Source organism: Raphanus sativus, chromosome 5 (assembly GCF_000801105.2).
Source record: "Raphanus sativus cultivar WK10039 chromosome 5, ASM80110v3, whole genome shotgun sequence".
In the NCBI taxonomy this organism is placed as follows: domain Eukaryota; kingdom Viridiplantae; phylum Streptophyta; class Magnoliopsida; order Brassicales; family Brassicaceae; genus Raphanus; species Raphanus sativus.
In genome coordinates this window covers 31609998-31637143 of record NC_079515.1, presented here as the reverse complement: position 1 = coordinate 31637143, position 27146 = coordinate 31609998, and the positions used below count along the sequence as shown (strand labels likewise).

Below are 27146 nucleotides of genomic sequence, written 5' to 3'. Positions count from 1 at the left end.
TGTCCATTTGGATCGTACTCGGATGGGTCTTGAGCTTCTGAGGCTTGCCCATGGACATCTGGTCGAGGATCTGCTGGTCCGGACGGTTGTTGGGTCATAGAGGATCATCTTGGCCGACTAAAACATCAATAACCTTGCTGAAAAATTCTTTGCCCAATCTTTAGCTCCGGACCTTGTTCTTGGTTGCTGCCTCATGGTCGGAATTAGCTCACTTGAGTTGTCCTTGGTTCCTATGTCATCATCACTTGATCATGTGACAAAGCCTACTGCACGGATGAGGATTGTGACACCAGAACTTAGCTGATAGGTGGAGCTAGCTGATGTCTATATTCTCGTTTGTGGCAAGCGTTACATCAAATATCAAATTTTCATCATCGCTTCAAAAAAAGTGTTGGATTTTGACAAGGCAAAAGCTAACTTTTCCGTGGTCATCGTTGCTTCTGTGATACAACAATCATCTGTAGAACCAGTTTCAAATGAGTGAATGTAACCATATCGTTTAGTAAAGTTTCATTTTTAAGATTAATTTCAAGGTTCGTGCAAGGAATTCACCAAAATAAAATAGCAAATGAACATAACAAATCTTTTTTATTTTTTGTTTTTTTTTGTCAACGAACATAACAAATCTTGAGAGCTTGATACTATCGTTTAGGGGAAGATAAGCTGACACGCAGTTGAACCTCTAGACAAGTTTGAGAGGTAGGCTTGGATTCGAAGCTTCTCAATATGACCAGTGGTGGTTACGGGGACAATCTTGACCTTTGTTAAACACGTAGCGTTCTTGAGGAGAAAAGAGATAACATCTTTGTCGAATTGAGTATCTGTATAATCTCTCCATTCCAAGGTTTGAAGCGTCGATGACAAGCACTGGGGACCACTAGTAGTAATTGGCTCCGCCCAAAGAAAACAACGTCTCAAGTTGCAAGACTGATGTGAAGACCAAAGTTAAGAAGATGATAATATTATAGAATAAAGCTAATAGTGTTTTTTTTAATCAGAATTACCTTGGTTAGCTGGAGAGAGCGTAGTTTAGGCGAATACTTAAGAAACGCGATAAGCAAATCCCACCACCAGGGGGAACATGTGCACATACAAAAATGCTCAAGCTTCTTAAAGTAAGGGCCAATGGTGACTGGATCCCACTACATTTTGAGTTACCGTGTGAGTATATATCCATATATTCCAACGACAAAGTACTTAATTAGTTAAATAAGATAGCTTAGTATTTTTACCTCTGATGAGCACAATGTAAAGCTCTTCAGTGAGTTTTTACGTGCTATATAATCAAGAAACTGCTTATTGTAGACATCGTCACCGCGTACCACTGACCTTTTTAGAAGAGGCGCACCAGCGTTAAGCTTACACATAAACATGTGCCCCGACACTTGACTTGAGACGGAGAGGTACAAGTAATGGAGCGATGCGAGACGAATTGGATATTCTTCAGGTATTTCGTCGAGTACAAGGGCCTTTAGATTCAAACAAGTTAGTGTCCCACAAGTGTACAGACGCTTTGGAAGAGTCGTGATCATAGGCTTCCGGGCGGCTGTAAGGTCGATTTCAAGGTGACGCACCCTCCGGGAAACTGCGAAATCAATCCAGGTTCTAACATTTCTCGCGTCGCAGTATGGACTGACCGATAACTTGAAACTTCTAAAAACCGGACTCTCGTTTAACCGCAAAAATGTGTTGACAAAATCTGAAGAGTCTTTGCCATCGTTTTGGCTAAAAGCGTGATCAAGTGTTGGCACTTGCTTCCAAAGAAACTCCCATTGTCTGGACAAAAGCATTGTCGCCACCACTTCTCTTGTTGGAAGCCATGAGAGAATCTCAAGGAGCATCTGGTCAGGTAAGTCACTAATCATACCCATTCTCTTGGTTCCTTTAGGGTAACATAAAGTAAGTAGAGTAGAACCCTAATTTCTTTTAACTCAAGATCTGCTCAGGTATGTGTGTAATGTGTATATATCGCCAACTCGTTATAGCACAGTCCTTGTGACACCAATAAACAAAACCCTAAATAATTAATTTAGTTTGCCACTTAACCAACTTTGTCTAACTAAACTTAACCGGTTAAACCAAGTAATTTTACCAAGGAACGTGAAAAAAAGTAATCAAGCAACAAAAAAATAAAACAATATTTAATAATATTACAAAATCTATCTCTAAAAAATAGATATATATGTACTTATTTTGGAATTACTTATTTTTGGATATTATATGTTAATTGGTTTGGTTACTTATAAATAAAATAACCTTAATTTTTGACTCTTTTATTAGAACAAAATCTTAACTATTAATCAAAGTTCAAAACTCCAAATCCTAACAATTCAAAAAAATTTCTGACTGTTGACAAAAAAATTCTCTAATTGATGCAGTTTTCCGTCGACACGCCGTGGATCTTTTCATTTTGATTATTAGATGAGATAATTATTCATAATCTTTCTATGTTACCTCATGCTCATCCTTTAAATGCAAACTAGAATCTAATCCTCATTGAATATGTAGATATTTTGTTTACTTTATAAACGCAACTTTATTTATGTGAGTTTTCTTTACTAATTTTAATTCAATTTTATCAAATGGTAAACAATTAAGTTTGTAGTATTTGGATTTGGAAAATGTAATTATATCATGAAGACAAAATTTAGATTTGTGCTGTTTTTCTAAATTATTTTTTTACTTTTTAGTATAAACATGTAAAAATTGCGAAGTAATTATTTTTAGAAAAATAATAAATTGTTAGTAAAAGATTATTTAGAAAACAGCACAAATCTAAATTCCGTCTTCATGATATAATTACATTTTCCAAATACAAATACTACAAACTAAATTGCTTACCATTTGATAAAATTGAATTAAAATTAGTAAAGAAAACTCACATAAAGTAAAGTTGCGTTTATAAAGCAAACAAAATATCATACATATTCAATGAGGATCAAATTCTAGTTAGCATTTAAAAGATGAACATGGGGCAACATATAAAGATTATGAATAATTATCTCGTTTGATAATCAAAGATGAAAAGATCTATGGTATGTCGACGAAAAACTGCATCCCTATTTAGTTACATACTAATACATTCTCATTGGGACAATTAATAAAATCATCTTTAACTTTGTACAGAACATAACCAAGGTTATCGTTTGTAGTTTATCTTTCAATTCAAGCAAAATTCACAACAGAGAGTCAATTACACTACAATATGGTCGGCAATCGGTTTTGACCAATCATATTTATTATCGACACAATCTATAACCTTTAGTTTTGATACTTAGATGATCCATTCTACACTATCATCAAGAAAATGGTTTTAAGCTGAACAAATACTGAACTAGGAAGTTGATTGGATCATATACCTAAATTTAAATCTAAACGAAAATCAACTTCAGGATGTGAAACCGAAAGAAAATTGTCAACATGTATCTAATTAATGGGTGTTCATTCACTGAAAGCTAAAGCAGTAACCCCAAATCTTAACAATTCAAGAAAATCTCTAACTGATGCAGTTTTTTGTCGACACACCATGGATCTTTTCATCTTTGATTATATAACGAGATAATTATTCATAATTTTTATATGTTAATAACCTGGAGGCTGTAAACTAAAGTTGCAGTTTTCCGTCGACACACGGATCTTTTCATCTTTGATTATCAAACGAGATAATTATTCATAATTTTTATATATTGTCTCATGCTCATCCTTTAAATGCAAACTAGAATTGAATCCTCATTGAATATGTAGATATTTTGTTTGCTTTATAAATGCAACTTTAGTTTATGTGAGTTTTCTTTACTAATTTTAATTCAATTTTATCAAATGGCAAGCAATTTAGTTTGTAGTATTTGGATTTGGAAAATGTAATTATATCATGAAAAAGAAACTAGATTTGTACTGTTTTTCTAAATTATCTTTTACTTTTTAGTATGAACATGTTGGACCACTTTGATAACATATATAAAGTTTTAAAAGCTTCTACTTCTACTAATTTTTTTTTCCTGGCACTATAATCAGATGATTTGCGAGAAAAAATGGCTAAGAAATATTAGCCCGGAATATTATCTCTTCAAAATATTATCTTCGCAAATTTGTGATGGATTGTGAAAAGATTACAGTGGCAAAAAAATCATCGTAAATCTTCCGCAAATTATCAATGTAATATGCTCTCGTAAAATTATGAAAGAGCTGCGAGGGAAGTTTGTGGATCCTTTTAAAGTTCTCATAAATTTTCAATGGCTTCGAGAGACAAGCCGATTTCATTAAAATTGCATTATAAAAAGGAGTCAAATTAGTTGATTCCAACCTATCAAAATATAGATGCACACTAGAATCAAAGCGTAATGAGATAATATAGTAAAATTGTTTCAGGGATTAAGATCTCAAGCGGAGAATGATCACCAAGTGGGTGATGAATTCTAGACTAGATCGAAATACATAGGCAAATTTGATCATGAACCGATATTGCTATCCTTGAGAATGAATTAGTTTTTTAATCTATAAACTTATTCACTTATACGATTAAATTTAATGACTAAATTTAATGAATAAAATTACGTCGAAGAAAAACAAATTTTCAAATCTTTTGATAATTTATGTAGAAATGTTATGTTTTGTCATCTTTGTGATAAATCCAGAAGTGACTTTCTATCAATTTCCCTTTTGTTTTTCTTCCTTTTTCCTAAATAATGAAATAACAAAAAAGATTATAAAATAAAATAAAATAAAGAATGGTTGAATTTTTGTGGCCGTTGATGAAAAGCAGGAAAGAAACAGCAGAAAGAAATCTGAAATCTGAGAATTAGCCAACCACAGTCACGCGTTCTGTTTAACAACAACACACTCCGATTTTGGCTCTTCCTTCCTTCCCCTCACTCACTACCTTACAAAAACCCTAACCCCCAATTTTCTCCTTCACTCACAATCGTTGAAAAATGGAAGACGAAGAAGGCATCGGGTTGATTTTAGCCAGAGCCACCGAGCTCAGACTCAAGATCAGCGATTCTATCGCCAGCTCCAGCACCCCCGTCGGCGGAGACGAGCTTTCTTTTCCCGGAGAAGGAAAGAGAGATAGGACTATTCTCAGGAGTCAAGATAAGGATTTTGACTCAATCAGCTCTGGAGATGTAGAGGAGGAGGAGGAGGAAGAAGAGGTAGCTGAACAGCTTTTGCGTATACGCGATGCTCTTGAATCCCTAGAGTCTCAGCTTGCTTCTTTACAGGTTCCAAACCCTAGATTTTACCTGCTTCTATGTCTTTTTTTTTGTCTCAATTAGCCAAACCAAACCAATTGGTGTTTCTGTCTTAATTCTCAGTTAATGTAGTAATAAGATCTATCTCTCATGGTATTGATTGGTTTTCTTGTAATAAAAAAAAACAGAATCAACGGCAAAGGCAACAGTATGAGAAGCAAGTGGCTCTCTCTGAGATTGATCACAGCAGGAAGGTGTTGCTTGAGAAGCTCAAGGAGTACAAAGGGAAAGAACTCGTAGTACTACGCGAGGCTTCGACTTTCGCTGGCGAGAGAGTTGACTATGAGAACGATCTTCTCCTTCCTCCTTACCCTGTTCATCCTCCTCCTCTCTCCCTCGGTTTAGATAACAACAATGGCTACTTACCTCATCTACCGTCTAAGCAGAAGATATCTGATGAAAACGGGTTTGGGTCAGGACATGTGAGAAAGGAAACGGAGGTGGAAAGTCCCCACGGAGGCTCAAATCGTGGAGTTTTTCGCTTCTTAGGCTCTGTCGCCAAGATCATGCTTCCGGTCATCGGTGTGATTTCAATCTTGTCTGCTTCGGGATACGGTCCGGAGATCAGGAGAAGAGGGGCGTCACTGAAGTTTCTCCTACCGCAGAGAGTAGTAGTCAGAGGGAAGCCGAACCAATGTCCTCAGGGGAAAGTTCTAGTGATTGAAGACGGTGAAGCGAGGTGTCTTGTGAAGGAAAGAGTCGAGATACCCTTTGACTCGGTGTTAGCGAAACGAGATGTAACTTACGGATACGGTTGAATTGTAAAAATCGCCTTAGTCTGTAATATTCATTGCCTCATGAGTTTCAGTGTGTAAAGTTTCAACCTTTTGTCTCTTTTAGATGTGAAGCTACATAACTCCCTTAGAGTTTTGTTCTTTTGCTTGTGCCTCTCAGCATATAATCTTAGAGTACATATGTTCTGATATTTAATCAGATGGTTACAGTGTATCACAACCATTATCACTTGCGTAATGGTAGGCAAATGTATCAGTTAGTAATACAATGAGAGAATTTTTATTGTGGTTTGGCAAAAACTTGATCAAACAAATGCAACTTATCCACTAGAAACCATGTTTTATTACAGAATACTAGCACTGTTACAGTAGTCGGTTCGGTTTCGGGTATGAACCACGGTTCCAGGTATATCGGATAATTGGATTTTATGAAATAACAAATTCATTAACACTAGATTTTAAAATATTTTTTAAATTTCATATTTGAAGAAATAGTAAATTTGTCATATTAATATAAATCATATCAAATGTCTGGTTGAATATACTCCCATAGTATATCAAATAGGATATTATTAAAATTGTATAGATACTGAGTTACAAGTGTTATTCATAGAATGAAGTTAAATCTAAAAAAATCTAAAAAAATTTAATTACATAATAAAACTAGATCAAATTGTTATTATTAAATCTGTGAAAAAGATTTTTGAGATACTATAGTGATAGAGGTGATCTAATGGGTGTCTCACTAATAGAAGTATAAAATCTGCGAAAAAAGATTTTTACCAATAGTACTCTCTTTATATGTTGGTATTCATTTGCACTCAGCGAATACTACAGTGCGCTAAAAGCTAATCGTCAATGGAAACAGCAGAAGCTGGACATGCTGACATTATTGGTTGGTTCGAGCATGTCTCGGAGAACGCCTGCAAAGCTCAAAGCGAGACACTCCGTCGAATTCTTGAGCTCAACTGTGGAGTGGAGTATCTGAGGAAATGGCTTGGGACTGCTGATGTAGGAGAGATGGACGATAACACCTTGGAAACTGTCTTTACTTCCTTGGTCCCTATTGTTTCACATGCTGATATGGATCCGTATATTCAAAGAATTGCAAATGGAGAGACTTCTCCTTTACTCACAAAAGAACCCATCACTGTTCTCTCCCTCAGGTATATATATTTTTTTATGAATATATATGTATGCATCTTGTAGTGTGATATCTGTTCTCTAATCTATTGGTCTTTTCTCTTTTTTTGACACAGCTCTGGAACAACAGAAGGGCGCCAAAAGTATGTTCCGTTCACTTGTCAAGTCACGCAAGATATTCTTCAGATGTCCAGATTATCAGCGGCTTACACATCAAGGTTTCTTTTCATTTCTTGACCATTAAAAGAGTTGTTCATTTCTTCACAAAGTTCCTGCGATGCAGGTGTTATCCAATAAGGGAAGGAGGGAAGATCCTTGAGTTTATATATGCCGCCAAGGTATCTAAGACACCAGGTGGACTGAGCGTAGGAACGGCCACAACACTCTACTACGCGAGCAAAGAGTTCAAAACTAAGCAAGAGACAACAAAGTCTTTCACCTGTAGCCCACAAGAGGTCATCTCGGGAGGCGATTTCGTGCAGTGCACGTATTGCCATCTCCTCCTTGGTCTCCATTTCTCTAGCCAAGTAGACATCGTCGCCTCTGGTTTCTCCTACACCATTGTCCAAGCATTCTCTTTTTTCGAAGAAAACTGGAGAGAGATATGTGCTGACATCAAGGAAGGCAATCTCAGCTCAAGAATCACATCCCCATGTATGAGAAGAGCTGTGTTGGCTCTCATCAGACCAAACCCGTCTCTCGCTTCTCAGATCGAAGAGATATGCGTAGAGATGGAATCGAACCTAGGATGGTTCGGTTTGATTCCGAAGCTATGGCCAACTGCAAAATATGTCTCCTCGATCATGACGGGTTCTATGTTGTCCTACCTGAAAAAGCTGAGGCATTACGCTGGTGGTTTGCCTCTGGTGAGCGGGAACTATGTGTCATCCGAGAGTTTGATTGGCGTGAACGTTGATCCTCAGCTTCCCCCTGAAGACGTGAGCTTTGCTGTGGTTCCCACCTTTAGTTACTTTGAGTTTATACCACTCCACAGGCAAAAACAGAATCAACAAGACATGCCTAGTGACCGTGACTCTGTGGAAGAAAAACCTGTGCCCCTCTCTCAGGTCAAACTTGGACATGAGTACGAGGTTGTTCTTACCACTTTCACAGGTAAAACAAAAAATCTCCACTGCATTGACAAGCTTTTCAGGCTTCCTCGGCCTTGTTCTATTTTTTTTTTAATTGATGATAATTTATTAATTTTCTTTTATCAATTTTGAATTATATATTCTATTTAAATATAAAATTATTAGTTTCAATAAATTTATAAAATAATATATTTTCTTTACTTTAGTTTTATTCTTTTCAAATCATTAGTCTTTGTGGTATCCTCAGGTCTTTACAGGTACAGGTTAGGAGATGTGGTTGAGGTGACCGGTTTTCACAACGGCACACCGAAGATAAGTTTCATATACAGAAGGAAACTCATCTTAAACATCAACATTGACAAGAACACAGAGAAGGATCTTCAGGGAGTGGTCGACAAGGCGTCTCAGCTTCTTAGTCAAACAACACAAGCCGAAGTCGTTGACTTTACGAGCCATGCAGACGTCAAAGCTAGTCCCGGTCGTTACATAATCTACTGGGAGATCAGAGGAGAGGCAGAGGATAGAGCTCTCGAAGAATGCTGCAGGGAGATAGATGCTGGATTCGTGGACCATGGTTACGTTGTGTCGAGGCGTATGAAATCGATCGGACCGCTCGAGCTGAGAGTCGTGGAGCGAGGCACGTTTGGGAAAGTGGCCGAAAAGTTTGTTGGGAAATGTGGTAGCTTGAACCAGTTTAAGACTCCTAGGTGTACCACCAATTCGGTGATGCTTGACATACTTGATGCTTCTGTCGTCAAGATATTTCGCAGCTCGGCTTATGATTAACGACTAGATTTTAAATTTAGTTTGGTGCTTTGTCTCTGTGGTTCAGTGACTATATTCTACAAGGATTTATAAAATAATAAAGTTAAACTTTGGTCTAAATATGGGGTATCTATATGAGCTATATAGAAAATGTTTTGGTCTAGATGGTGTTAAAGAGTCCATGAAGCTAAGGTTAAGCCAAACATAAACACTTCTAGAATTTGAGTTTTCGATGTACTTGGCAAGAGATCGCAAATGACAAATCTCAGTTTAATCCATCCACACTAACAAACACCTCATGGCCATTCTTATTGAATAGGCCAAAAGCGTAGAAACTGAAACCACACTGGTTGACAAGTTATGAAAGACACAGAATCATACAAATCATCACACTATTACATAAATAAAAACAAATGGGAAATAAAACAGAGAGTTGTCTTAAAAGGCAAGAGCCCAAACGGGAAAGACGACAAGAGCAATGATCCCAAGTGTGTTGGAGATGCCATGAGCTTTTGTGAATGCGTTTCTAAATCCACCTGAAGCTCTAATATGTTCTTGGAGCAAGTAACATCCGATCAACAAGCATGTGACTAAACCAACCCAGTTGTCTCTGAATGTGCCGGCGATTAGTCCTGGAGCCACCACTATGAGTAGAATCAGAGCCGCCGGTAATTCAAACCATTCTTAACAACAACAACAATAGATAGCCAATCAGAAAATGAGCAAAAGTCTTTGTTCTGTACAACGGATAGTGTGAAGAAGACAAACCTCGGAAGTGTTTAGGGAAGAAGAGTTGTACAACAACAGCTACAAACGCGATCCATTTACCAACATCTCCTCTGTCAAATTTAAGAAACACGAGTTAGACAAAAATGTCTCGATCTGTCTGAATAAGCTTTGTTTTTTTTTGGTTAGTTTTACCTGAAAAGGCCAAAGATCACGGAAGGAAGACTGAAGAAGATGTAAGGAATCAAAAGTGATGTGAGCATATTCGTCTTCCAATTAGTTCGATCCAAGACCAACAAGTATCTGCAAAAGGAAAAAAAAAACAAGATGAACATAAAGAAAAGAAGTAAGAGAAAAGAGATATAAGAGGAGAGAAAGATTACATGGCGGCTATTGAAGCAATCCATTCGAGGATAGAAGTCCCAAAGCCTAAACCAGTGAGCATGAAGGTGTGATTAACGAGATTCTTAGCAGCGGTAGCTAGCTCGTTGAGATCGGATCCGACCATAGCTTGAAGGGTTCCATGGTCTCTCCTCATCGCTGTGAAAGTCATCTCTTTGCCCGAGAGATTACAGAGGAACAAGAAAGAGAACTGGTTAGAGATTTGAAAAATGAAGATGATGGTGATGAATGTTGTGAAAGACACGTGATTCTTGTTAGAAACATATAGAAGTGAATCGATGGATGTCTTCGTGCCACGTTGCAAATGGATCCATTACGGAGTTATTTAGAGTATAGATTACTATATCAGTGATGAAGACGTTGCACATGTCGGCATACGTAGCGGTAGACCTTTTAAGAGTGTGTGCGATTGATTGGTGGAAGCAAGCAGCAATTGTCGTGCCAGCTATAGTTAAAATAATATTTATTAAGCATTTTAGTTATAATATTTTGAGGGTATATCATGTTTGAATTTGGAACTTCTTAAATAAAATATGTCATTTAAACATAATTGGTAGTGATGATTTGCTTACGAAACTAGTTTTTTTTTGTATAATCAACACATGAGGAAGTTAAAAACCTATTAAAGTTCTATTTAAAAAAATGAAAATGTTATCAAACACATAGATATTACTAATTGTGACGTGGACTATTATGTAGTGATTGTCAAAATTCAAAAGAAAATTTGGAACTAAAACTGATAGAACATTATTTGCAGTTTAACAAGTTATAAAAGAGATTAGATGAATAATCTATGTTATCAACTGAGAACATTATGATTGAAAGATTTAACTACATGAATTTATTGAATTATTTGTAAGAAAATTACAAAAAAAATATTTTGTGTTTTATATTTTCTTTTTATAAGCAGTTATCGATATTTGCTTGTTTTATGAAATTTTAAATTATTTTATATTATTATTATTTTCTAGTTTTGAATAAAATACTAATAATTTAGATATTAGACCAGTGACTAAAAATACAAAATGTCAAATTTTAAAATTATTGATGCACACGAAGGTAGCTAATAATAATGGACACACAAAATGAGAATAACTAATAATTTATGTAAAATCTATGAAATGGAAAGGAAAAAAAAACAAAATAATTTTCAACCTTAAACAAAACAATACTAGTAAACCACAAAACTTTAAATTGAGATTATATTAATAAAATAAACCAAATATAAATACTATGACATGCTATATAGTTCATAAATCGATTTAATTGGTTTAATCTGTTAGTAACTTAACCATATTCATATACTAATACTATAGTTTCTATATAAAACACATATGGTTTGTTTGGTATAATCAAATCTAAACAATTTTTTTTTTCAGTTCAGTTTTGGTTGTTTGGTTTGGTTTACCGAGTTGAACACTCCTAAATCCCACGCCCACAAATTTAAATGAAATTTTGAATCTGATTGATAACATAGCGAATTCTTAAACAGCGACCGTTAACCAAATAAACAAGAATCATCATGTGTTTGACAAAAAAAAAAACAAGAATCATCATGCTACTCTGTCGTGCTATTGTAAAAATAACTCTGTGATTGTCTTTAACCAAAAAAAAATGTCCATGATCGTCTTGTCATGTGGATTAAATTACATAAAGATGGATAATTTTCTCCCATTTTACTACTATATCAATCATGATTGACCATTTGGAATCCTGAAATTCAATTTTTGTTTGTGTTCTTCCACATGTCACATAAATAAGTTTGGGTTTCGCCCAAAATAACGAGGTTATCAAAAGAAAGCTGTCATCATTTTTATTATAATAATTAAACACTGTATATTGGCTAATAAAACAAATTATAGCCCTCAAAACACATTACCCTCATAGATTTACATGGAAATTTAAGATCATGGACTGCATATACAACATCTATATACATATATATATACATATAACTCTGGATATATAAACAAACATCAACAAAGGGGAGATCTAAAAAATACTATATTGGAGGATCACCATGGAACAAAACGGTCCATGAGAAGACAGACAGTGAGCTCAGACATAGTTGTATCCTTTTCTCTCACATTTTGAGCAACTCCTCTTTCTTCTTCTCCTTGTTGTTGTTTGGACACAATAGAAGATGTACTCTTCTTGTTTTGCATCAACGGGTTTCTATGGTTTATCTTCTCACCCATCTTTTTCATCTCTCCAACCCAGAGCTCCATAGCTTTTGCCATTCTTCTTGTTGATTCCAGTATGAAATTAAGAGAGAGACGCTTTGAGCTTTATGTAGATAATGAAAAGAGGGGACTTTTTAGTATTTTTACATAGAAAATCATAGCAAGTTTGATGAGTGTTCATATAATTGTACGTTCTTGATCAAGAAGAGAGAAAAAGTGGACATCTTGGTGGTGGTGGGGTTTACACTTGGACAGCATCCAATAATACAAAGTCAAGACGAGTTGTCTTTTTGAGATATGTACATCCTTCCAATATTGCAAGTCAAGAAGAGTTGTATTTTTGAGATATGTACAACGTATTCATCTAAATAGCCGGCCAAGTCATCAAAAGTATCTTGAATTTTCCAAGTTATGCAAATAAAAGACGTTTCACTGACCAAAAGAAAAAGCAAAACAAACGACACGTTTCAAGAAATGTTTATAGATATTAAGGGCTTGCTTGTTCACAGATTTCAGCAACGGACCTTAGCTTAGTTGTTAACTAATAATTAGAGCGAGGGGAAGACTGTAATCTGTGACAGCAAATTTTTAGGTTGCTGGTTGGATTCCGGCAGGTCGGATTTTTTTTAAGCTTTTTTTTTGCTTATTTACTCAAATGGTAAAACTGTATTCTAGTTGTTTGCTGATACTGTTTCTTTCAGGGGTGACCTGTCATTAATTGGTAATATGTTTCTATCTCTTAAGATGATAATACAAAATGAAAATCGAGCTGATTCGTAGCAATTGGATATGGTCTGGGCCATACCTAATGTGCTTCTTATCTTATTCCATGATTACTTTTTCTTCAAACCCCACTTGGAGCTAGTTAGTTTGGTGAATGATTGTCATCTGAGTTGGATTCTTATCTCTTATTATCCATTTCTTCGTGGTTCCTTTTGTCTTATTGCTAAAATTACACGTTTGTTTCATTGAAAAGTAGTTTGAAACTGAAGTCACAAATATTTTGGTTCAAACAATAACTGAGAGTGTTCATACTCTGTTATTTAGATATTAGAATGTGATACTAAATATGCAAAACTGTCCCCAGTAACGTCGTGCTTCGTCTGAAAGGTTAGGAGCAAATCTGAGCTCTATCGAAAGAAGCCCCCGAGAATTTTCTTTTACATTTTTTCAGTTGACTTAAAAATATAATTTTCAATACGTCTGAGGTCTTTTGTTAAAAGTTCATAAAGTTGTGGACTAAATAAAAAAATATATCTCTCGCTTCGGTCATCAACTCTTTCGAATATAAACACATTCAACGCGGCGGCGGAGCTCAGATACGCAGTGCCCTAATTTCCGCCGGAGAAGGAACAAAGTTTTTTCAAACTTCGGGCTTGGGTTAGCGATGTCGTACGACGATGTGGAGATAGAGGATATGGAGTGGAACGAAGAGATGAAGGCGTACACGTACCCTTGCCCCTGTGGCGATCTGTTCCAGATCACCAAGGAGGATCTGCGTCTCGGCGAAGAGATCGCGAATTGCCCAAGCTGCTCCCTCTACATCACCGTCATCTACAACATGGAGGATTTTCAGAACAATTCGAATAATAACCAGCCTAAAAGCAGCCAACCCGTCGCCGTCGCTTGAGGTAAAAATCTTCCGATCCGATTTTTTTAGATTCAGCGATTTTGAAATTGTGTGTCAAAAGTAGAAACTTTGATTGAATAGTTGAGTTTGTTGATTTGATTGTTATCTGTTTTGATGCTTGAGCTTGTTGGTACTGGTACTAGTATTTTTCTTGCAATTAAGAGGTGTAAATGAGTAGACTTGTTTGTTGAAGTTCGTAATTTTAGAACTTCTTATAAGATTTACTTATGTGAGAATTTGCTGCATCTTTGCAGATTGTGATGGAATCGAGTAGAAAGAGTGTTCAAGAGCAGTAGGAGAGAGATCGCATGCTGTTACGGAATAGTTTTGGAAATCATATATTATGAAAGTGTGTCACCGTTCCTAGATTAGGGGTTTTGATACTAACCACTTATAAAAGTTAACAGAGAAACAGAGGTCTTGTCTTGCTGCTTATGCATATGATTATTGAACCCAATTCTTGGTGTTTTCTTACACATTTGATCCTGATATTATTTTTAAACTGATTGGTTTGGAAAAGGATTGTACGGCTACATTGCCTTTTCTTTTCTTGGCTGTTTTGGAGTTTGAGATGAGGAAGCTGAATGATAAAACACAGCTCTGTCACCAGTGATACTCACTTTTTCTCCGTTTAGTTAGTAGATTATTGAGATCCAAAGCAAAGAGATTTCTCAGTCCCATCTAGCTCATAAAATCTTATTAGTAGCAGTGTTCTTGTTAGGCCTAGTTCTTGTGCACAAAAAAAAAAGCAGTGTTCAAAATTCCTAGTTACTGTCTCTAGACTAGCCTATGGTGATTACTTTTTGAACTGCAAAAACTTATAATAATAAACTAATAAAAGTATTATGTATAAACTAAGATAACTCATTGATATATTATATCATAAAATTTGGTATTTGTAAATAATATTATTTCATATGTTATATTACATGTTTAACTTGTCTAAATGACAATCTAAATCTCTTTTTAAGACTGTTGTGATGGAGGCAACCCTTTGCAGACTAATTGTTTGGACCAAATTGTATTTTTTCAATTCACTAGAGAATATGGCAAATAAAACAGCTCAGTTTTACCAAGAAGCAGAAAGGAGTATACATCATTTACCAACAATAGCAAATACATTCAATTACTTTTCTGTTAATAAGAAATTTACTAATTTAAGGAGAGATCCAAACAATTAGTGTTTTCCAAAAAGAAAAGAAATGGAGACAGATCCATTTTTACAGCCGAAGTAACCGTTTGGTGCGTCTTAACTCCATCATTTCCTTTCCTCTGAAGGATCCTCCTAAACCCAGAAAAAGCTCACCCTTGAAACATTCTCATTCTGATTCTTATCCTTTTTTCATAACATCATCAATCTAACGATCTCTGAGAATGGTTAAACTATCAACCCTAGGAAAGGTCACTACGACCATCATGTTGTTGATGGTGATGGTTGATGTTTTGGTTGGGGCATTAGACAATAACGTGGTGTACAGTCCATGTTCAGACACTCAAATAAGCAAAGGAGATGGTTTCACCGTAGGTGTTGCAATCTCAAGCAAAGAAGCTTTCTTCCTTGACCAAATCCAGCTTTCCCCTTGCGATTCTCGTCTTGGTTTAGCTGCGAAAAAGGCGGAGCTGGCGCTTTTTAGACCTAAGGTGGACGAGATTTCTCTTCTCTCCATCGACACAAGTAAGTTTAACCCGGTAAGTATCTCTCTGGCTATATGATGACGTTAATCTCAACGAGACACAACCACAAAAAAAAAACTAACGAATTATTTGGGATGTTTATTGTTGTTGTCTTGTGAAAAAAGAGTGAAGCAGGAGGACACATGGTTGGGTTCGCAGGCTCGAAATACGCAGCAAGATCTTATCCTGTGAAGGTCGCTGATGGAAGCCACACCATCACATCGTTCACACTTGTAATGATTAAATCTCTTTTCAAACAAACAACATAACAATAATAGAGCATTTGAATCGCTGAACTTGAAAACTGTTTTTTGGCAGGTGCTGGAGTTTCAGAAGGGAGTGTTGCAGAATCTGTTCTGGAACAACTTCGGATGCGACTCGTGCAAAGGAGGATCTTCTTCCGTGTGTCTGAATGGGACGGATTGTGCGGTTCCAACATCAAAATGCAAGGGTAATGGAGGTGGTGAGGCTAATTGCAACATCGGGATACAGGTGGCGTTTTCGGGGACAGACATGAACCTTGAGTCATTGAACTCATGGTACGAGGTGAAGAATCTGAGGCAGTACTCTCTTGCCGACCTCTACGCAAATGCTGTTAATTCTCTAAGTGGAGTGCTTCTGTAAGAGAGACAAAGTGTAATGCAGAGAAGCACAGGTACTATGTAATTGAGGTTTCTAAGTAGGGGTTTTTAACTTCCATGGCCTAAACAAATAACTTGCCCTCCAAGTTTTCCAAACAAAAAAATTATATTTCTATGGATCAGATAGCAGAATACAAACTCAATAATATATTTTCAACAAGAGCTATTTAGTTACACGAACACAAGTCGTGGAACAAAATATTAATCGACAATATATACAAAAAAAAACAATTTTGTATGGACATCGCTGGTTACAATTGAAGATAAGTGGTCGAGACAATGATAGTAAGAGTAAGCATATGCTTATACTGTTATACATCAGCTACTGAGATAAAGCAGGACACTTGAAACATAAAGAAAAGTCGCATTTAATCAATTTAATGTTTCACTTGTTGTGGTAGAATGTGTTGACGTTTTGCAAACACAACATCTTCTTCGGTCTCTTGGTTTGGAAGTTAGGAATAAAGGATGCACATGACATTCATGGAATAATGGCTCAGTGGTTGTGGCGCACTCTGCATGTGTAGATGGAAGCGACACGCTTTTATATCGTATTCAAAGAAGAACCAAGCTATGCAAAACCAAGAACAAGCTAACATCTTTGGAATAGCTCGACACCATCATATCAATCCTCCCACTAAAATTAGCAGATATGGATGTATCGGGTGATGCATCTTGCGAGAAAAATTTGCAGATGTTGAAATCACATTGTAAACAGTTTTGTTCTTGTTCTAGCTTCGTTTTGTGCAATTTCCATACATGTCATTGTTGTATACCAAAAAGAACTCAGAAAAATTGATACCAACACTTGTTTTTCTTATAGACATGAAAGAATATCTCTAAAGAACCCCAAAAGAAAGACAGAAATGACAAAACTAATCAAATTGGTTCAAGTCAATGTGGTTATTAGGTTCATTCTATTTTTCAATCTAAAATAGATTAATTCTGTAATAAAATTATGGTATATTCTAATGGTATTCTATTTTATAATAAAATTATGATATATTCTAATGGTATTCTATTTTATAACAAAAAATAAAGTGATGAACAAAAAAATAAAGTAAACTCATTTCTATGATAGTGTAAAAAATAAAATACGATTAGAATATTATTATTCTAAACTCTGTATTAAAATGAAAATAAAATGTAGTTAGAGATGTTGTTATTTTAGGTTTTAACAGATTTTATAGATTTTTTGAATTTTCAAAAAATATATTTTTTTATAAATTTAAATCGAATTACATATCAGATCATCAAAATTTATCGACATGTATCCTGATCAGGTTTAAATGGTAAGACTAGGTAAAAGTCCCTTTTGGTTTAAGATATTTTGGGCGTGGGGACCAATCAAAGTGATATTTATACAACCTTATCTTATATTATGAATATACACAAAATCATATCAACGGCGCTTAATCTATGGGCCATATTAATAATTCAATTTGCCTTTTTCCCTTTTATCTATAAAAAAGTATCCAAGCCTTATCCATTTCACTCTTCTGCATAATCTCCAACTTCAAAAACCAACCTTCTTTCTTGCTACTTGCTAACAATTATATCTTTCAGTGAAGATGATAAAGTCTGTTACTCTTCGACCGTTTCCTCTCCCTATAGAGTTTCACGGCAAGCCTAAGTTCGTCCAAACGTCGAAGTCTTGTTTCCCGGTGGTCAGGTGTTCAAGCACGAGAGACGTTCCTAAGCTTGAGCTCTTCAGCCGCGGACAGTTCGACCGTGTTCTTCAAGATCCCCCATTAATAGAAAAAACCGAGACCGAACTCTCAGGTACATATTTTTTACCGACCAATAAAAACGTTTCTTATTCTGTTCTTGGATGTGTTACATATGAAGATGTCGTTGAGAATAATATGAAATGAAATATCTACTTGTGAATGTTATTAGATGATTGAGACGTTTTTTTTTGTTCGGTTTCAGATTACTGTTGTAAACTCGAAGGTGATGACTCTTACAGCTGCTGGAGAGCTTACTTTGAACTCAAGGACCTTGAGAAAGAGAAGCCAAAGGTGGAAGTTGAGAATCTAATCTTGCAAGCAGGCGGTGTGAAATCGCTAATCGGGTGTTTACATGGAATTTCTTCGATGGAGAAGGAAAGCAAAACCAAGAATGGTTTAGAGGTTAGAGAGGAATCAGATACAGATGCGACGAAACTTCACGTTCATGTTCCTGATGGTTTACCAAAATCTCAACAAGAATTGGAAGAAGAAGAGAAATCAAGAATGCCAGATTCTGCTTTCACAAGATTGCTTAGAGCCAAAGGAACCATCCCTGCTTGGTTCTCTCACCCTCCGGACCACGAAACAGACTGAAGAATCCATCTCACACAGTTTTACTTCTATGTACATATAATTATTGTAATATATCTGTTTTTGTAATATATCTTCATAATGCCTATAAAATATAGTTGTCAATGTGTGATGATCTTGAATGGTTCGATGATAAAGTTGTTTCCAAGCCGTGTGCTTATTTTAGTACCTGGTTTTGGTTACAAAGATATTTCTATTCTTGATAATGTTCTGTCTCCGAATGTTAAGCAAAATCTTTCAAAAACATAACAAGTCTTCTAAATATAGGACAAAAACTGTGGGTGATGCAAAATTAATAATAGTTTTGGTATTTATTAATACTAACCCTTTGGTGTCTCCTCCATAAGCAGCCTTGGGTCTTTTCCAAGGTTTTGATCAAAAGCCATGATGACTAAACCTCCTCCATTTTCTCTCGCGGCCTTGGGCTGTGTCCTATTCTTCTTCTTATCCTCCTCTGTTGCTTTAGCACTCACCGACGCAGAAGCCTCATTCATCGCGCAACGTCAGCTCTTGACGTTGCCTGAGAACGGCGATCTTCCTGATGATATTGAGTATGAGGTCGACCTCAAGGAGACGTTTGCCAACAACAGGCTTAAGAGAGCTTATATAGCTCTCCAGGCATGGAAAAAAGCAGTCTATTCAGACCCGTTTAACACCACCGGAAACTGGAATGGTCCGCACGTGTGTAACTACACAGGCGTGTTTTGTGCACCAGCTCTCGATGATCCTAACGTCGCGGTCGTGGCCGGTGTAGATATTAATGGTGCAGATATTGCGGGACATTTACCCGTCGAGCTTGGTTTGATGACGGATGTGGCCATGTTTCATTTGAATTCGAACAGGTTTTGTGGTATCATACCCAAGAGTCTCGATAGGTTGAAGTTAATGTACGAGTTCGATGTCAGCAACAACCGTTTTGTCGGACCTTTCCCTTCGGTTGTCCTTTCGTGGCCGGCTGTTAAATTCATCGACCTGAGGTTCAATGATTTCGAAGGTCAAGTCCCTCATCAGCTTTTCAAGAAGGATCTTGATGCCATTTTCTTGAACAACAATAGATTCACTTCCACCATTCCTGAGTCTCTTGGAGAATCCTCGGCTTCTGTCGTGACCTTCGCTCACAACAAATTCAACGGTTGTGTCCCTAAAAGTATTGGAAACATGAAGAATCTTAACGAAATTATCTTTAAGGACAACCGCCTTGGAGGTTGTTTCCCCTCAGAGATCGGGAAGCTGGCCAATGTGAACGTTTTTGATGCTAGCATGAACTCATTCACCGGTGTTTTACCGCAGAGCTTTGTTGGGCTTACTGGTGTCGAAGAGATTGATATCTCTGGAAATAAACTCACTGGGTTTGTGCCGGAGAATATCTGCAAGTTGCCTAAGTTGGTTAACTTGACGTACGCCTACAATTACTTCAACGGTCAAGGTGATTCGTGTGTCCCAGGTAGTCAGAAAGAGATTGCATTGGATGATACACGTAACTGCTTGCCAGATAGGCCTAAACAACGGCCAGCTAAGGAATGTGCGGTGGTGATTAGTCGTCCAGTTGATTGTAGTAAGGACAAGTGTGCTGGTGGCGGTTATAGCCCCTCTACACCATCGAAGTCGAAGCTACCATCACCCGTGCCAACTCGGCCAGTACATAATCCACAACCACCGAAAGAGTCGCCAAAACCAAATGACCCGTCTGACCAGTCTCCTGTGAGGTTCAGGCGTAGCCCGCCACCACCACCGGTTCATTCTCCACCCCCACCAGTCTACTCACCACCACCGCCCCCACCAGTCCATTCACCACCACCCCCAGTTCATTCTCCACCTCCACCAGTCCACTCACCACCTCCACCAGTCTATTCACCACCACCACCACCAGTTCATTCTCCACCTCCACCAGTCCACTCACCACCCCCACCTGTTCATTCTCCACCTCCACCAGTCCACTCACCACCACCGCCTCCACCAGTCCATTCACCACCACCACCAGTTCATTCTCCACCCCCACCAGTCCACTCACCACCACCACCAGTCCATTCACCACCACCGCCGGTTCATTCTCCACCTCCCCCAGTCCACTCACCACCACCGCCTCCACCAGTCCATTCACCGCCACCACCAGTTCATTCTCCACCTCCACCGGTCTATTCTCCGCCACCACCTGTCCATTCACCACCACCCCCAATGTATTCACCTCCACCACCTGTTCAGAAACCACAACCTCGGAAAGAGTCACCACAACCAAATGATCCATATGAACAATCTCCAGTGAAGTTCAGACGCAGCCCACCTCCGCCACATCAATCACATCCCCCAATGGTTTCTCCTCCGATTCATCCACCTCAGCATTCGCCACCAATGTATTCACCTCCATCACCGGTTCAGATACCACAATCTCCAACAGAATCACCACAACCAAATGATCAATATGAACAATCTCCAGTGAAGTTCCGGCGCAGCCCACCTCCGTCGCATCAATCACATCCCCCGGTGGATTCTCCTCCGCTTCCGAGTCATTCTCTACCACCACCTGACCATTCACCTCCATCACCGGTTCAGAAACCACAATCTCCAACAGAGTCACCACAACCAAATGATCCATATGAACAGTCTCCAGTGAAGTTCCGACGCAGCCCGCCTCCGCCACATCATTCACATCCCCCAGTGGTTTCTCCTCAACTTCCAGTTCATTCTCCACCACCCCCAGTCCACTCACCACCACCACCGGTACATTCTCCTCCACCACCAGTCCATTCACCTCCACCACCCGTTTATTCCCCACCCCCGCCACCACCAGTCAATTCACCACCTCCACCGGTACACTCTCCTCCACCACCAGTTCATTCACCTCCACCACCAGTTCATTCACCACCTCCACCAGTATACTCTCCACCACCACCGGTATATTCGCCACCGCCACCAGTCCACTCTCCTCCACCACCTGTTCTCTCCCCACCGCCACAGTCGCCAACACCAATTCAATCTCCACCACAAACACCGGTCAACTCTCCTCCCCCAGGAACACCGACGCAAACCATAGAAGCACCACCCCCAAGTGATGAATTCATCATACCACCATTTGTTGGTCACCAATATGCATCGCCACCACCTCCTATGTTTCCGGGCTATTAATATTAGAGAGACCTAAGTTTTATATTATAAATCGCGTTGTGAGAAAACAAAAATATCAGAAAACTTGAGGAAGACAAAAGAAGAAAAAATGATGGCAATGTATCGAAGTAGCATTAACTCCTTACCAGGAATCATATATGAAATTCGTGTAGTAACAACTAACATCTTTTTTGGTACATGAAAAAATTTACATTTTGATACGGAAAGGTTGTTATGCTTCTTCTCTTGTGTTATGGCCGTTTCACGATGATGGTATCTTAGAATCTACAGACTACAGTTTCCAAACTCGATATTAGGTGAACTGAATATTAATGTATCCAATAAGCATGATCATCACAACGAGAGGTTACCAGTCGTCAGCGTATATCCATTTTTTTTCATATCTTGAAAAGATCTTTCTAAAGCATAATTGGTATGTGCCTTAAAAAGAACTAGAATTTGTACCCGAGCGCCCGCTCGGGTGTTTCATTTAACTTTTATATTGACTGATATTTGTTTTTTTTAAATGTAATATTTATTTGTAACTTTTGTTTTACTTTATTTACAATGTCATGTCACTGAAAATTAAATAATACTGCATATTTTAATGCTTTATCTTTTAGATTAATGTGTTTTCTTAAATTAAATTTGAATTAAATATATTTCATTCAATTCTCCATTAAATCAATGTCAAAAATATTTATTTTTATCGGCTTCAAAAAATATTTTCATTTTTATTGTACAAATAATTCATGGAAATTATAATTTCAACTCTTCGTTTAAATAATCTGAAAGTATTACCAAAATCGAATCAAAACTGGTTAAATATCCAAACGAATTTACAATTTTGATATCTAGAGATTCAGAACCAAACATAATCCAACAAAATATTTCGAGTATTCGAATATATTTGAATCATATTTATATATGTGAATATATTAGCTATTTTCAGAGTTAATATTAAAAATATAAGTTATTTTAAAGTTGTCTAAAATATTTGAAAATATAAAAAATAGTAAAAAGTTAACATCTAAAAGTTCAACTTTTATATTATCATATCATTAGTTTTTTTTTTTTTTGAACACACCTCAAATCATTAGTTTATTTGATAAAATTAATGTAGAAGCTCAATTAGAACTGCAATAGAACTAACGCCTTAACTTTATTTGATTGGTTTTGAACTTGATTGAATGATGCATACGTGAGGGGGTATTTGAAAGATTGTTTTATATACAACTAAAATATTAATCTAAAAACAATTAAGATAATCAATCAAATGTAACAAACGCTTGAGATGTGTTTTGTGTCCAGTAATATAAGCATACAACTTGAACACGCTACGAAGCTTTTGAGAAAAGATTAAAAGTTGTATTCTTAGATTTAGATTTAGATTTAGATATATATATATATATATATAGTTAACTTCCCAAAGGATATGCTAAATAGGGAATTAGTTGTGATTTGAAGGTATCAAAAAGAGGATATACGTTTTGAAATATTTAATATACATTCCTTTTATATTAAAGCATCATAATAACCAAAATTTTTGATTTTCAAAATTAGCCATAAAAATAGGAAACAAAATATGTAGATTGTGCGGACATGTAATTATTTAAGGTTCAGTCGATTTTGTATCAAATTATTTAAGATCAATGCTGTAAATTTAATTAGGTTGCTTTAGTAATGTTACAAAACGACGCCGTTTAAGGTCAGTGGCATACAAATGTAATTATTGAGGAAAACTCTGGGTTAAAATTTATTTGTACTTTAATTTTAATAGTTTAGAAGATTTTAGGTACAAAAATATTTTACTAACACTTTAAAGTACTTGCCAATCATCACGATAGCAATAGATTGGGTGTTTGGTGTCTCGTTAGAAGATTCTATTAGATTAACCACACAATGTTGAATGTTCATAAATCTTATTTGGGTTCTACTAATTTTCGGGTCAATGTCAAAAATCATAAAATAAAGTATTTCATATTTAATAAAAATTACAGTGTTTCAAAACGCGGTTTAGATGGCATTAAGTTGTCGTACAGTGATCGATTGTACTGTTCATGTTAAACAATATCTTGTACAGACTCATATAGTTCATGTGTATGATAAAGTTTAGACTGATAATATATACCTCATCCGTTGCAAGTTAATTATCGTTGCAATTTTTGTTTCAAAATAATTGTTACTTTATAATTTTAATGCAAACTTTATCAATGAGATTCTACCATTTGTTTTTCTATTGTTTGCAATATAGTAGGTGTATAAGTAATTGTGTTTTTATTTTGAAAATATATAAAATCATATTTTTTTTTAATATGCATAAATCTAAAACGATAATTAAAAATAAAACAGTGGAAGACTTTAAACTAAATATTCAAACATTAAATGATTAATATTATTCTATATTTTATTAATGTTATAATTTATATCAATTACTACCTGATTTTATGTTTTTTGTCATCACTATTTATTTTATGTATTTATATGATTATAGCTATTAGTTTAGTTGCTAACAAAATAATTAAATTCGTATATTTATCATCTTGTATATTTAAAATGTTTAGTTTTTAATTTGAAACTATTTATTTATGTTAAATAATATTATTATATATAGAAGTTATGTTTGAAGACATTATACGTTCACTTTTCTAATATATATATATATATATCTGGCTAAGCTCTATTTAAGCATCCGCATATATGATCAGGCGTTAAATCATCTACTATATAACGAGTGTGTAATGAGTTTTAGAACATTGTAAATTACAATGTAGTGAAGTTTTGGTTAACAGAAATTTAGCCGAAGTTTATGATTTTCATTCATTTTATGACAAAAATAGCCCATATCAACTTCGTTCAAGTGATAAATAAAGCTTTCACTAGAGGAACTGAACAACTACCACAAAACTAACTAAATCTGCGAGCTGTACTCTCTATGATCATCTTCACAAGCTTACCGAAATGCATTATAGCGAAGCAAACTTAACCTTGTTTTGAAATTTGGTACTTTATTCAGTGATCATATCAATCAAGATGTTGAATTTGAGCTGACGAGAAAAGAAAAATCGAGTCACAACGTTTTAACCTCCAAAGCATTGATTCTAAAGTTTTGAATATACATCAAATCCCTTCTCTACACCATTAGAAAAAAAAAAGATTTTATTGGTCTTCAGAAATTGATCCCAAGTTCCCGGACACAATCTGGTCTCTCCCCATCACCTGCCATTCAAGTTGAAGGAACTGAGAACACCCACAAAAACATAAGCAAGCATGCAGTTCTAGGAGCCTTACGTTTTCGAAAAACAGAATCTCTGGTCGAATCTTCAGTTTTGCAAAAATGCTGAGAACTCTGTTCCAATCTCCGATAACCTGTATAAAAGCAACACACCTCACTCAGTTCAAGTTTTACAAAATCCAAGATAAAAACAAGTCACATATCAAGAAACTTGCTGCTTGACCTCATTCTCAGTACCAATATGTATGACCCAGCCTCTGTTTTCATAAGCTATGCAACTGTACTGATCCCCAAGCCAGCAAACCTGAATATTTCAACATTTAGAGTTGTTTCTTGTAACATAATCTTCAATATAAAAAAAAAAACAAATGGAACTCAAGGAATCAGATACTTACCATGGACACAAGACGGTAATTAGTGAATAAACTGTCACCTTCGTATTTGAAAATCTCACTAATATCAATTTCAGTAGCCAGAACAGAAGTGGTCGAAAATATATCTTCTTCAGTCTCGTTGTCCTCCCACTCTAGACCTAAAACAATTCCATTTAGAAAAAAAGGTGCATTATGTTGTGGATGTCTACATAATAAACCAAATACACTTTGTTAAGCTCTTACCAATAGTGAAAACAGATGGAAGTTTATTGATCACACGCTCAACATAGTTTTGTTTCCCACATCCTTCCTTGTCACAAGGCATCATCATCAAGGCGATTCTGATAGCCTTAAGGATGTTCTCAAATGTGAAATCCTTGAATGCAGACTGTGATGAAAACCAAAAAACATTTCTTGCATCATTTATAAAGGATAAAAGGACGCTTAGATAATAATAATAGTAATAATGAAAAGTTTGACTTGCCTTGATTTCCCTGAGTGAACTAGCAACCACGATCAGACCGTAAGAACGTTCAACCGGATATTCCGTAACCAATTTGCATCGGTTACAAATCTTTTTCGCCGCTTCGTATACTTCAAACTTGGAACTCAGAGGTTCGTTTACACTTCTCCACAGAGGTAAAAGCTCCAAGACGGTTACCAGGAGTTCGAACACACCGTTTGCTTCCTGAATAGTAAAAAAATGAAGATTAAAGAGAAAACTAACAACAGAGACGAAAGTGTTTCAGAGGTCAGAGACTCAGACCAGAGGATGATGAGTGACGTTTAGATTGTTGAGAAGAAAATCACGAAGTTGGGTCGAAGGAGGAACGGCGTATTCACCGTCTTCTGTGAAGCTGTGATGTGTTTCTTGACAAAACTCCAGCATAAAATCGCTCAAGAAGACGCTAATCTTCAACAGAGACTGCAACAACAATCACATTCTTGAGAAACTTTTTGATCGTATTTATAAGATTCTTTGTTACGGTTGAAAAATAAAACCACCTTGAGTATCATATCAAGAGCTAGAACACGAGTGACGTTCGCTTCTTCTGATTCTCTGAACAACAGATAGTTAAAGATGATTATCGGAGAGATTCTATGGAGAGAAAGGAGGAGTTTGATTTTACTACTCACGTATCAACTTTCTGGTATGTTTCTTCGACTTTCCCGGCTTCTTGATCAACCTTTGATGACTCCATCTCCACTTTCGATGATGAACCGGCGAACTTTACTGCTGAATCTTGGAGAAAAATAAACGATGGCGTCTTTACTATCTCTCTGGATTTTCTCGGGAAACAGAGAAATAAGGGGAAGCTTTTGAAGAGAAGACGAAAAGGCTAAGGATTTGAAGGGTCAGAGTCTGTTAGGTTTCTCCCACGTGAGGGTCACGTGGTTTGTTAAGAAAAGAGCGCGCGAAAATTGGAGATGTGCCACAAGACACCACCATCCATCTCCTAAATTCTTTACACTTATGATTTGACCGTACCCACCTTGAAATGTAATACTTAGGGTGTAACTGGATTACCAATTTTTGGAATAAAACTGCATATGCATGGAATGACTTATTCCGACTGATTCCAAATTTTTTTTACCATTTAAATGGAATAAAAATCAAATGTCATTCCACTAATTCCTTTTGGAATAGATGAAAAAAATGGAACGTAATTATAAAACATTCATGATTAAAAATGTTTATGAATGATGGAATGAGATGGAATGGAATCCCATATTTTTTATTCCGTAACTTCTACTATTCCGTTGACGTTCATTCCATTTTTTATGATTCTTTTTGTTCATAACATTCATAATCTTGGCTACCAGTTACACCATTAGCATTAGCAAGACGAGTTGTAAGTTAATAAATTTCAATATT

At 36.4% G+C, this 27146-nt stretch overlaps 9 protein-coding genes and 1 pseudogene across 9 annotated transcripts; 5 read left to right on the top strand and 5 right to left on the bottom strand.

The window, feature by feature from the left end:
- Nucleotides 1-580: 580 nt before the first annotated feature.
- Nucleotides 581-1990, bottom strand: LOC108837333 (putative FBD-associated F-box protein At5g56700). Its single transcript, XM_018610392.2, has 3 exons — nucleotides 1233-1990; nucleotides 1005-1142; nucleotides 581-927 (listed from the first exon to the last, which is right to left on the bottom strand). The coding sequence occupies exons 1-3, from the start codon at nucleotides 1869-1871 to the stop codon at nucleotides 649-651; spliced, it is 1056 nt and encodes a 351-aa protein (XP_018465894.2). The 5' UTR covers nucleotides 1872-1990; the 3' UTR covers nucleotides 581-648.
- A 2816-nt stretch (nucleotides 1991-4806) lies between these two features.
- Nucleotides 4807-6204, top strand: LOC108860085 (plastid division protein PDV2). The gene is made up of 2 exons (XM_018633999.2): nucleotides 4807-5219; nucleotides 5378-6204. The coding sequence occupies exons 1-2, from the start codon at nucleotides 4932-4934 to the stop codon at nucleotides 6005-6007; spliced, it is 918 nt and encodes a 305-aa protein (XP_018489501.2). The 5' UTR covers nucleotides 4807-4931; the 3' UTR covers nucleotides 6008-6204.
- Nucleotides 6205-6706: 502 nt separating this feature from the next.
- Nucleotides 6707-9323, top strand: LOC108860968 (indole-3-acetic acid-amido synthetase GH3.10-like). The gene is made up of 4 exons (XM_018634800.2): nucleotides 6707-7149; nucleotides 7243-7344; nucleotides 7410-8239; nucleotides 8465-9323. The coding sequence occupies exons 1-4, from the start codon at nucleotides 6842-6844 to the stop codon at nucleotides 9001-9003; spliced, it is 1779 nt and encodes a 592-aa protein (XP_018490302.2). The 5' UTR covers nucleotides 6707-6841; the 3' UTR covers nucleotides 9004-9323.
- On the bottom strand, nucleotides 9239-10407 carry LOC108856630 (cold-regulated 413 plasma membrane protein 1). Its single transcript, XM_018630480.2, has 4 exons — nucleotides 10092-10407; nucleotides 9904-10011; nucleotides 9751-9821; nucleotides 9239-9665 (listed from the first exon to the last, which is right to left on the bottom strand). The coding sequence occupies exons 1-4, from the start codon at nucleotides 10259-10261 to the stop codon at nucleotides 9421-9423; spliced, it is 594 nt and encodes a 197-aa protein (XP_018485982.1). The 5' UTR covers nucleotides 10262-10407; the 3' UTR covers nucleotides 9239-9420.
- A 1490-nt stretch (nucleotides 10408-11897) lies between these two features.
- On the bottom strand, nucleotides 11898-12454 carry LOC108856501 (uncharacterized). Its single transcript, XM_018630310.2, has one exon. The coding sequence runs from the start codon at nucleotides 12348-12350 to the stop codon at nucleotides 12126-12128; it is 225 nt and encodes a 74-aa protein (XP_018485812.1). The 5' UTR covers nucleotides 12351-12454; the 3' UTR covers nucleotides 11898-12125.
- A 146-nt stretch (nucleotides 12455-12600) lies between these two features.
- On the top strand, nucleotides 12601-16394 carry LOC108856498 (uncharacterized; annotated as a pseudogene).
- A 1333-nt stretch (nucleotides 16395-17727) lies between these two features.
- On the top strand, nucleotides 17728-18664 carry LOC108856618 (CCG-binding protein 1). Its single transcript, XM_018630465.2, has 2 exons — nucleotides 17728-18020; nucleotides 18171-18664. Exons 1-2 carry the CDS (start codon nucleotides 17810-17812, stop codon nucleotides 18560-18562), a joined length of 603 nt encoding a protein of 200 aa, XP_018485967.1. The 5' UTR covers nucleotides 17728-17809; the 3' UTR covers nucleotides 18563-18664.
- On the top strand, nucleotides 18664-21875 carry LOC108858787 (pollen-specific leucine-rich repeat extensin-like protein 3). Its single transcript, XM_056985856.1, is given in 3 exon segments — nucleotides 18664-18696; nucleotides 18907-18945; nucleotides 18947-21875. Coding segments are annotated over 3 exon segments (2808 nt in total). The 3' UTR covers nucleotides 21683-21875.
- A 2835-nt stretch (nucleotides 21876-24710) lies between these two features.
- On the bottom strand, nucleotides 24711-25654 carry LOC108858786 (uncharacterized). The gene is made up of 5 exons (XM_018632658.2): nucleotides 25514-25654; nucleotides 25292-25428; nucleotides 25120-25200; nucleotides 24953-25030; nucleotides 24711-24880 (listed from the first exon to the last, which is right to left on the bottom strand). The coding sequence occupies exons 1-5, from the start codon at nucleotides 25599-25601 to the stop codon at nucleotides 24821-24823; spliced, it is 444 nt and encodes a 147-aa protein (XP_018488160.2). The 5' UTR covers nucleotides 25602-25654; the 3' UTR covers nucleotides 24711-24820.
- LOC130494971 (uncharacterized) lies at nucleotides 25633-26642 on the bottom strand. Its single transcript, XM_056985855.1, has 5 exons — nucleotides 26408-26642; nucleotides 26276-26330; nucleotides 26037-26195; nucleotides 25751-25958; nucleotides 25633-25658 (listed from the first exon to the last, which is right to left on the bottom strand). The coding sequence occupies exons 1-5, from the start codon at nucleotides 26470-26472 to the stop codon at nucleotides 25633-25635; spliced, it is 513 nt and encodes a 170-aa protein (XP_056841835.1). The 5' UTR covers nucleotides 26473-26642.
- Nucleotides 26643-27146: the final 504 nt, after the last annotated feature.

Excerpts from the sequence above, each read along its gene's own strand:
- LOC108837333 (XM_018610392.2), bottom strand. The coding sequence starts at position 1,871 with ATGGGTATGATTAGTGACTTACCTGACCAGATGCTCCTTGAGATTCTC. Across the intron at positions 1,143-1,232 it reads TTACATTGTGCTCATCAGAG|TGGGATCCAGTCACCATTGG; the intron begins GTAAAAATACTA and ends CTCAAAATGTAG. Across the intron at positions 928-1,004 it reads GCTCTCTCCAGCTAACCAAG|TCTTGCAACTTGAGACGTTG; the intron begins GTAATTCTGATT and ends TCTTCACATCAG.
- LOC108860085 (XM_018633999.2), top strand. The coding sequence starts at position 4,932 with ATGGAAGACGAAGAAGGCATCGGGTTGATTTTAGCCAGAGCCACCGAG. Across the intron at positions 5,220-5,377 it reads CTCAGCTTGCTTCTTTACAG|AATCAACGGCAAAGGCAACA; the intron begins GTTCCAAACCCT and ends AAAAAAAAACAG.
- LOC108860968 (XM_018634800.2), top strand. The coding sequence starts at position 6,842 with ATGGAAACAGCAGAAGCTGGACATGCTGACATTATTGGTTGGTTCGAG. Across the intron at positions 7,150-7,242 it reads ATCACTGTTCTCTCCCTCAG|CTCTGGAACAACAGAAGGGC; the intron begins GTATATATATTT and ends TTTTTGACACAG. Across the intron at positions 8,240-8,464 it reads TGTTCTTACCACTTTCACAG|GTCTTTACAGGTACAGGTTA; the intron begins GTAAAACAAAAA and ends TGGTATCCTCAG.
- LOC108856630 (XM_018630480.2), bottom strand. The coding sequence starts at position 10,261 with ATGACTTTCACAGCGATGAGGAGAGACCATGGAACCCTTCAAGCTATG. Across the intron at positions 9,822-9,903 it reads GTGATCTTTGGCCTTTTCAG|AGGAGATGTTGGTAAATGGA; the intron begins GTAAAACTAACC and ends TAAATTTGACAG. Across the intron at positions 9,666-9,750 it reads CTTCCCTAAACACTTCCGAG|AATGGTTTGAATTACCGGCG; the intron begins GTTTGTCTTCTT and ends GTTGTTGTTAAG.
- LOC108856501 (XM_018630310.2), bottom strand. The coding sequence starts at position 12,350 with ATGGCAAAAGCTATGGAGCTCTGGGTTGGAGAGATGAAAAAGATGGGT.
- LOC108856618 (XM_018630465.2), top strand. The coding sequence starts at position 17,810 with ATGATAAAGTCTGTTACTCTTCGACCGTTTCCTCTCCCTATAGAGTTT. Across the intron at positions 18,021-18,170 it reads AACCGAGACCGAACTCTCAG|ATTACTGTTGTAAACTCGAA; the intron begins GTACATATTTTT and ends GTTCGGTTTCAG.
- LOC108858786 (XM_018632658.2), bottom strand. The coding sequence starts at position 25,601 with ATGATGATGCCTTGTGACAAGGAAGGATGTGGGAAACAAAACTATGTT. Across the intron at positions 25,201-25,291 it reads ATTACCGTCTTGTGTCCATG|GTTTGCTGGCTTGGGGATCA; the intron begins GTAAGTATCTGA and ends TGAAATATTCAG. Across the intron at positions 24,881-24,952 it reads AGATTCTGTTTTTCGAAAAC|GTGATGGGGAGAGACCAGAT; the intron begins GTAAGGCTCCTA and ends CTTGAATGGCAG.
- LOC130494971 (XM_056985855.1), bottom strand. The coding sequence starts at position 26,472 with ATGGAGTCATCAAAGGTTGATCAAGAAGCCGGGAAAGTCGAAGAAACA. Across the intron at positions 26,331-26,407 it reads ACATACCAGAAAGTTGATAC|AGAATCAGAAGAAGCGAACG; the intron begins GTGAGTAGTAAA and ends TCTGTTGTTCAG. Across the intron at positions 25,959-26,036 it reads ACGTCACTCATCATCCTCTG|GAAGCAAACGGTGTGTTCGA; the intron begins GTCTGAGTCTCT and ends TTTACTATTCAG.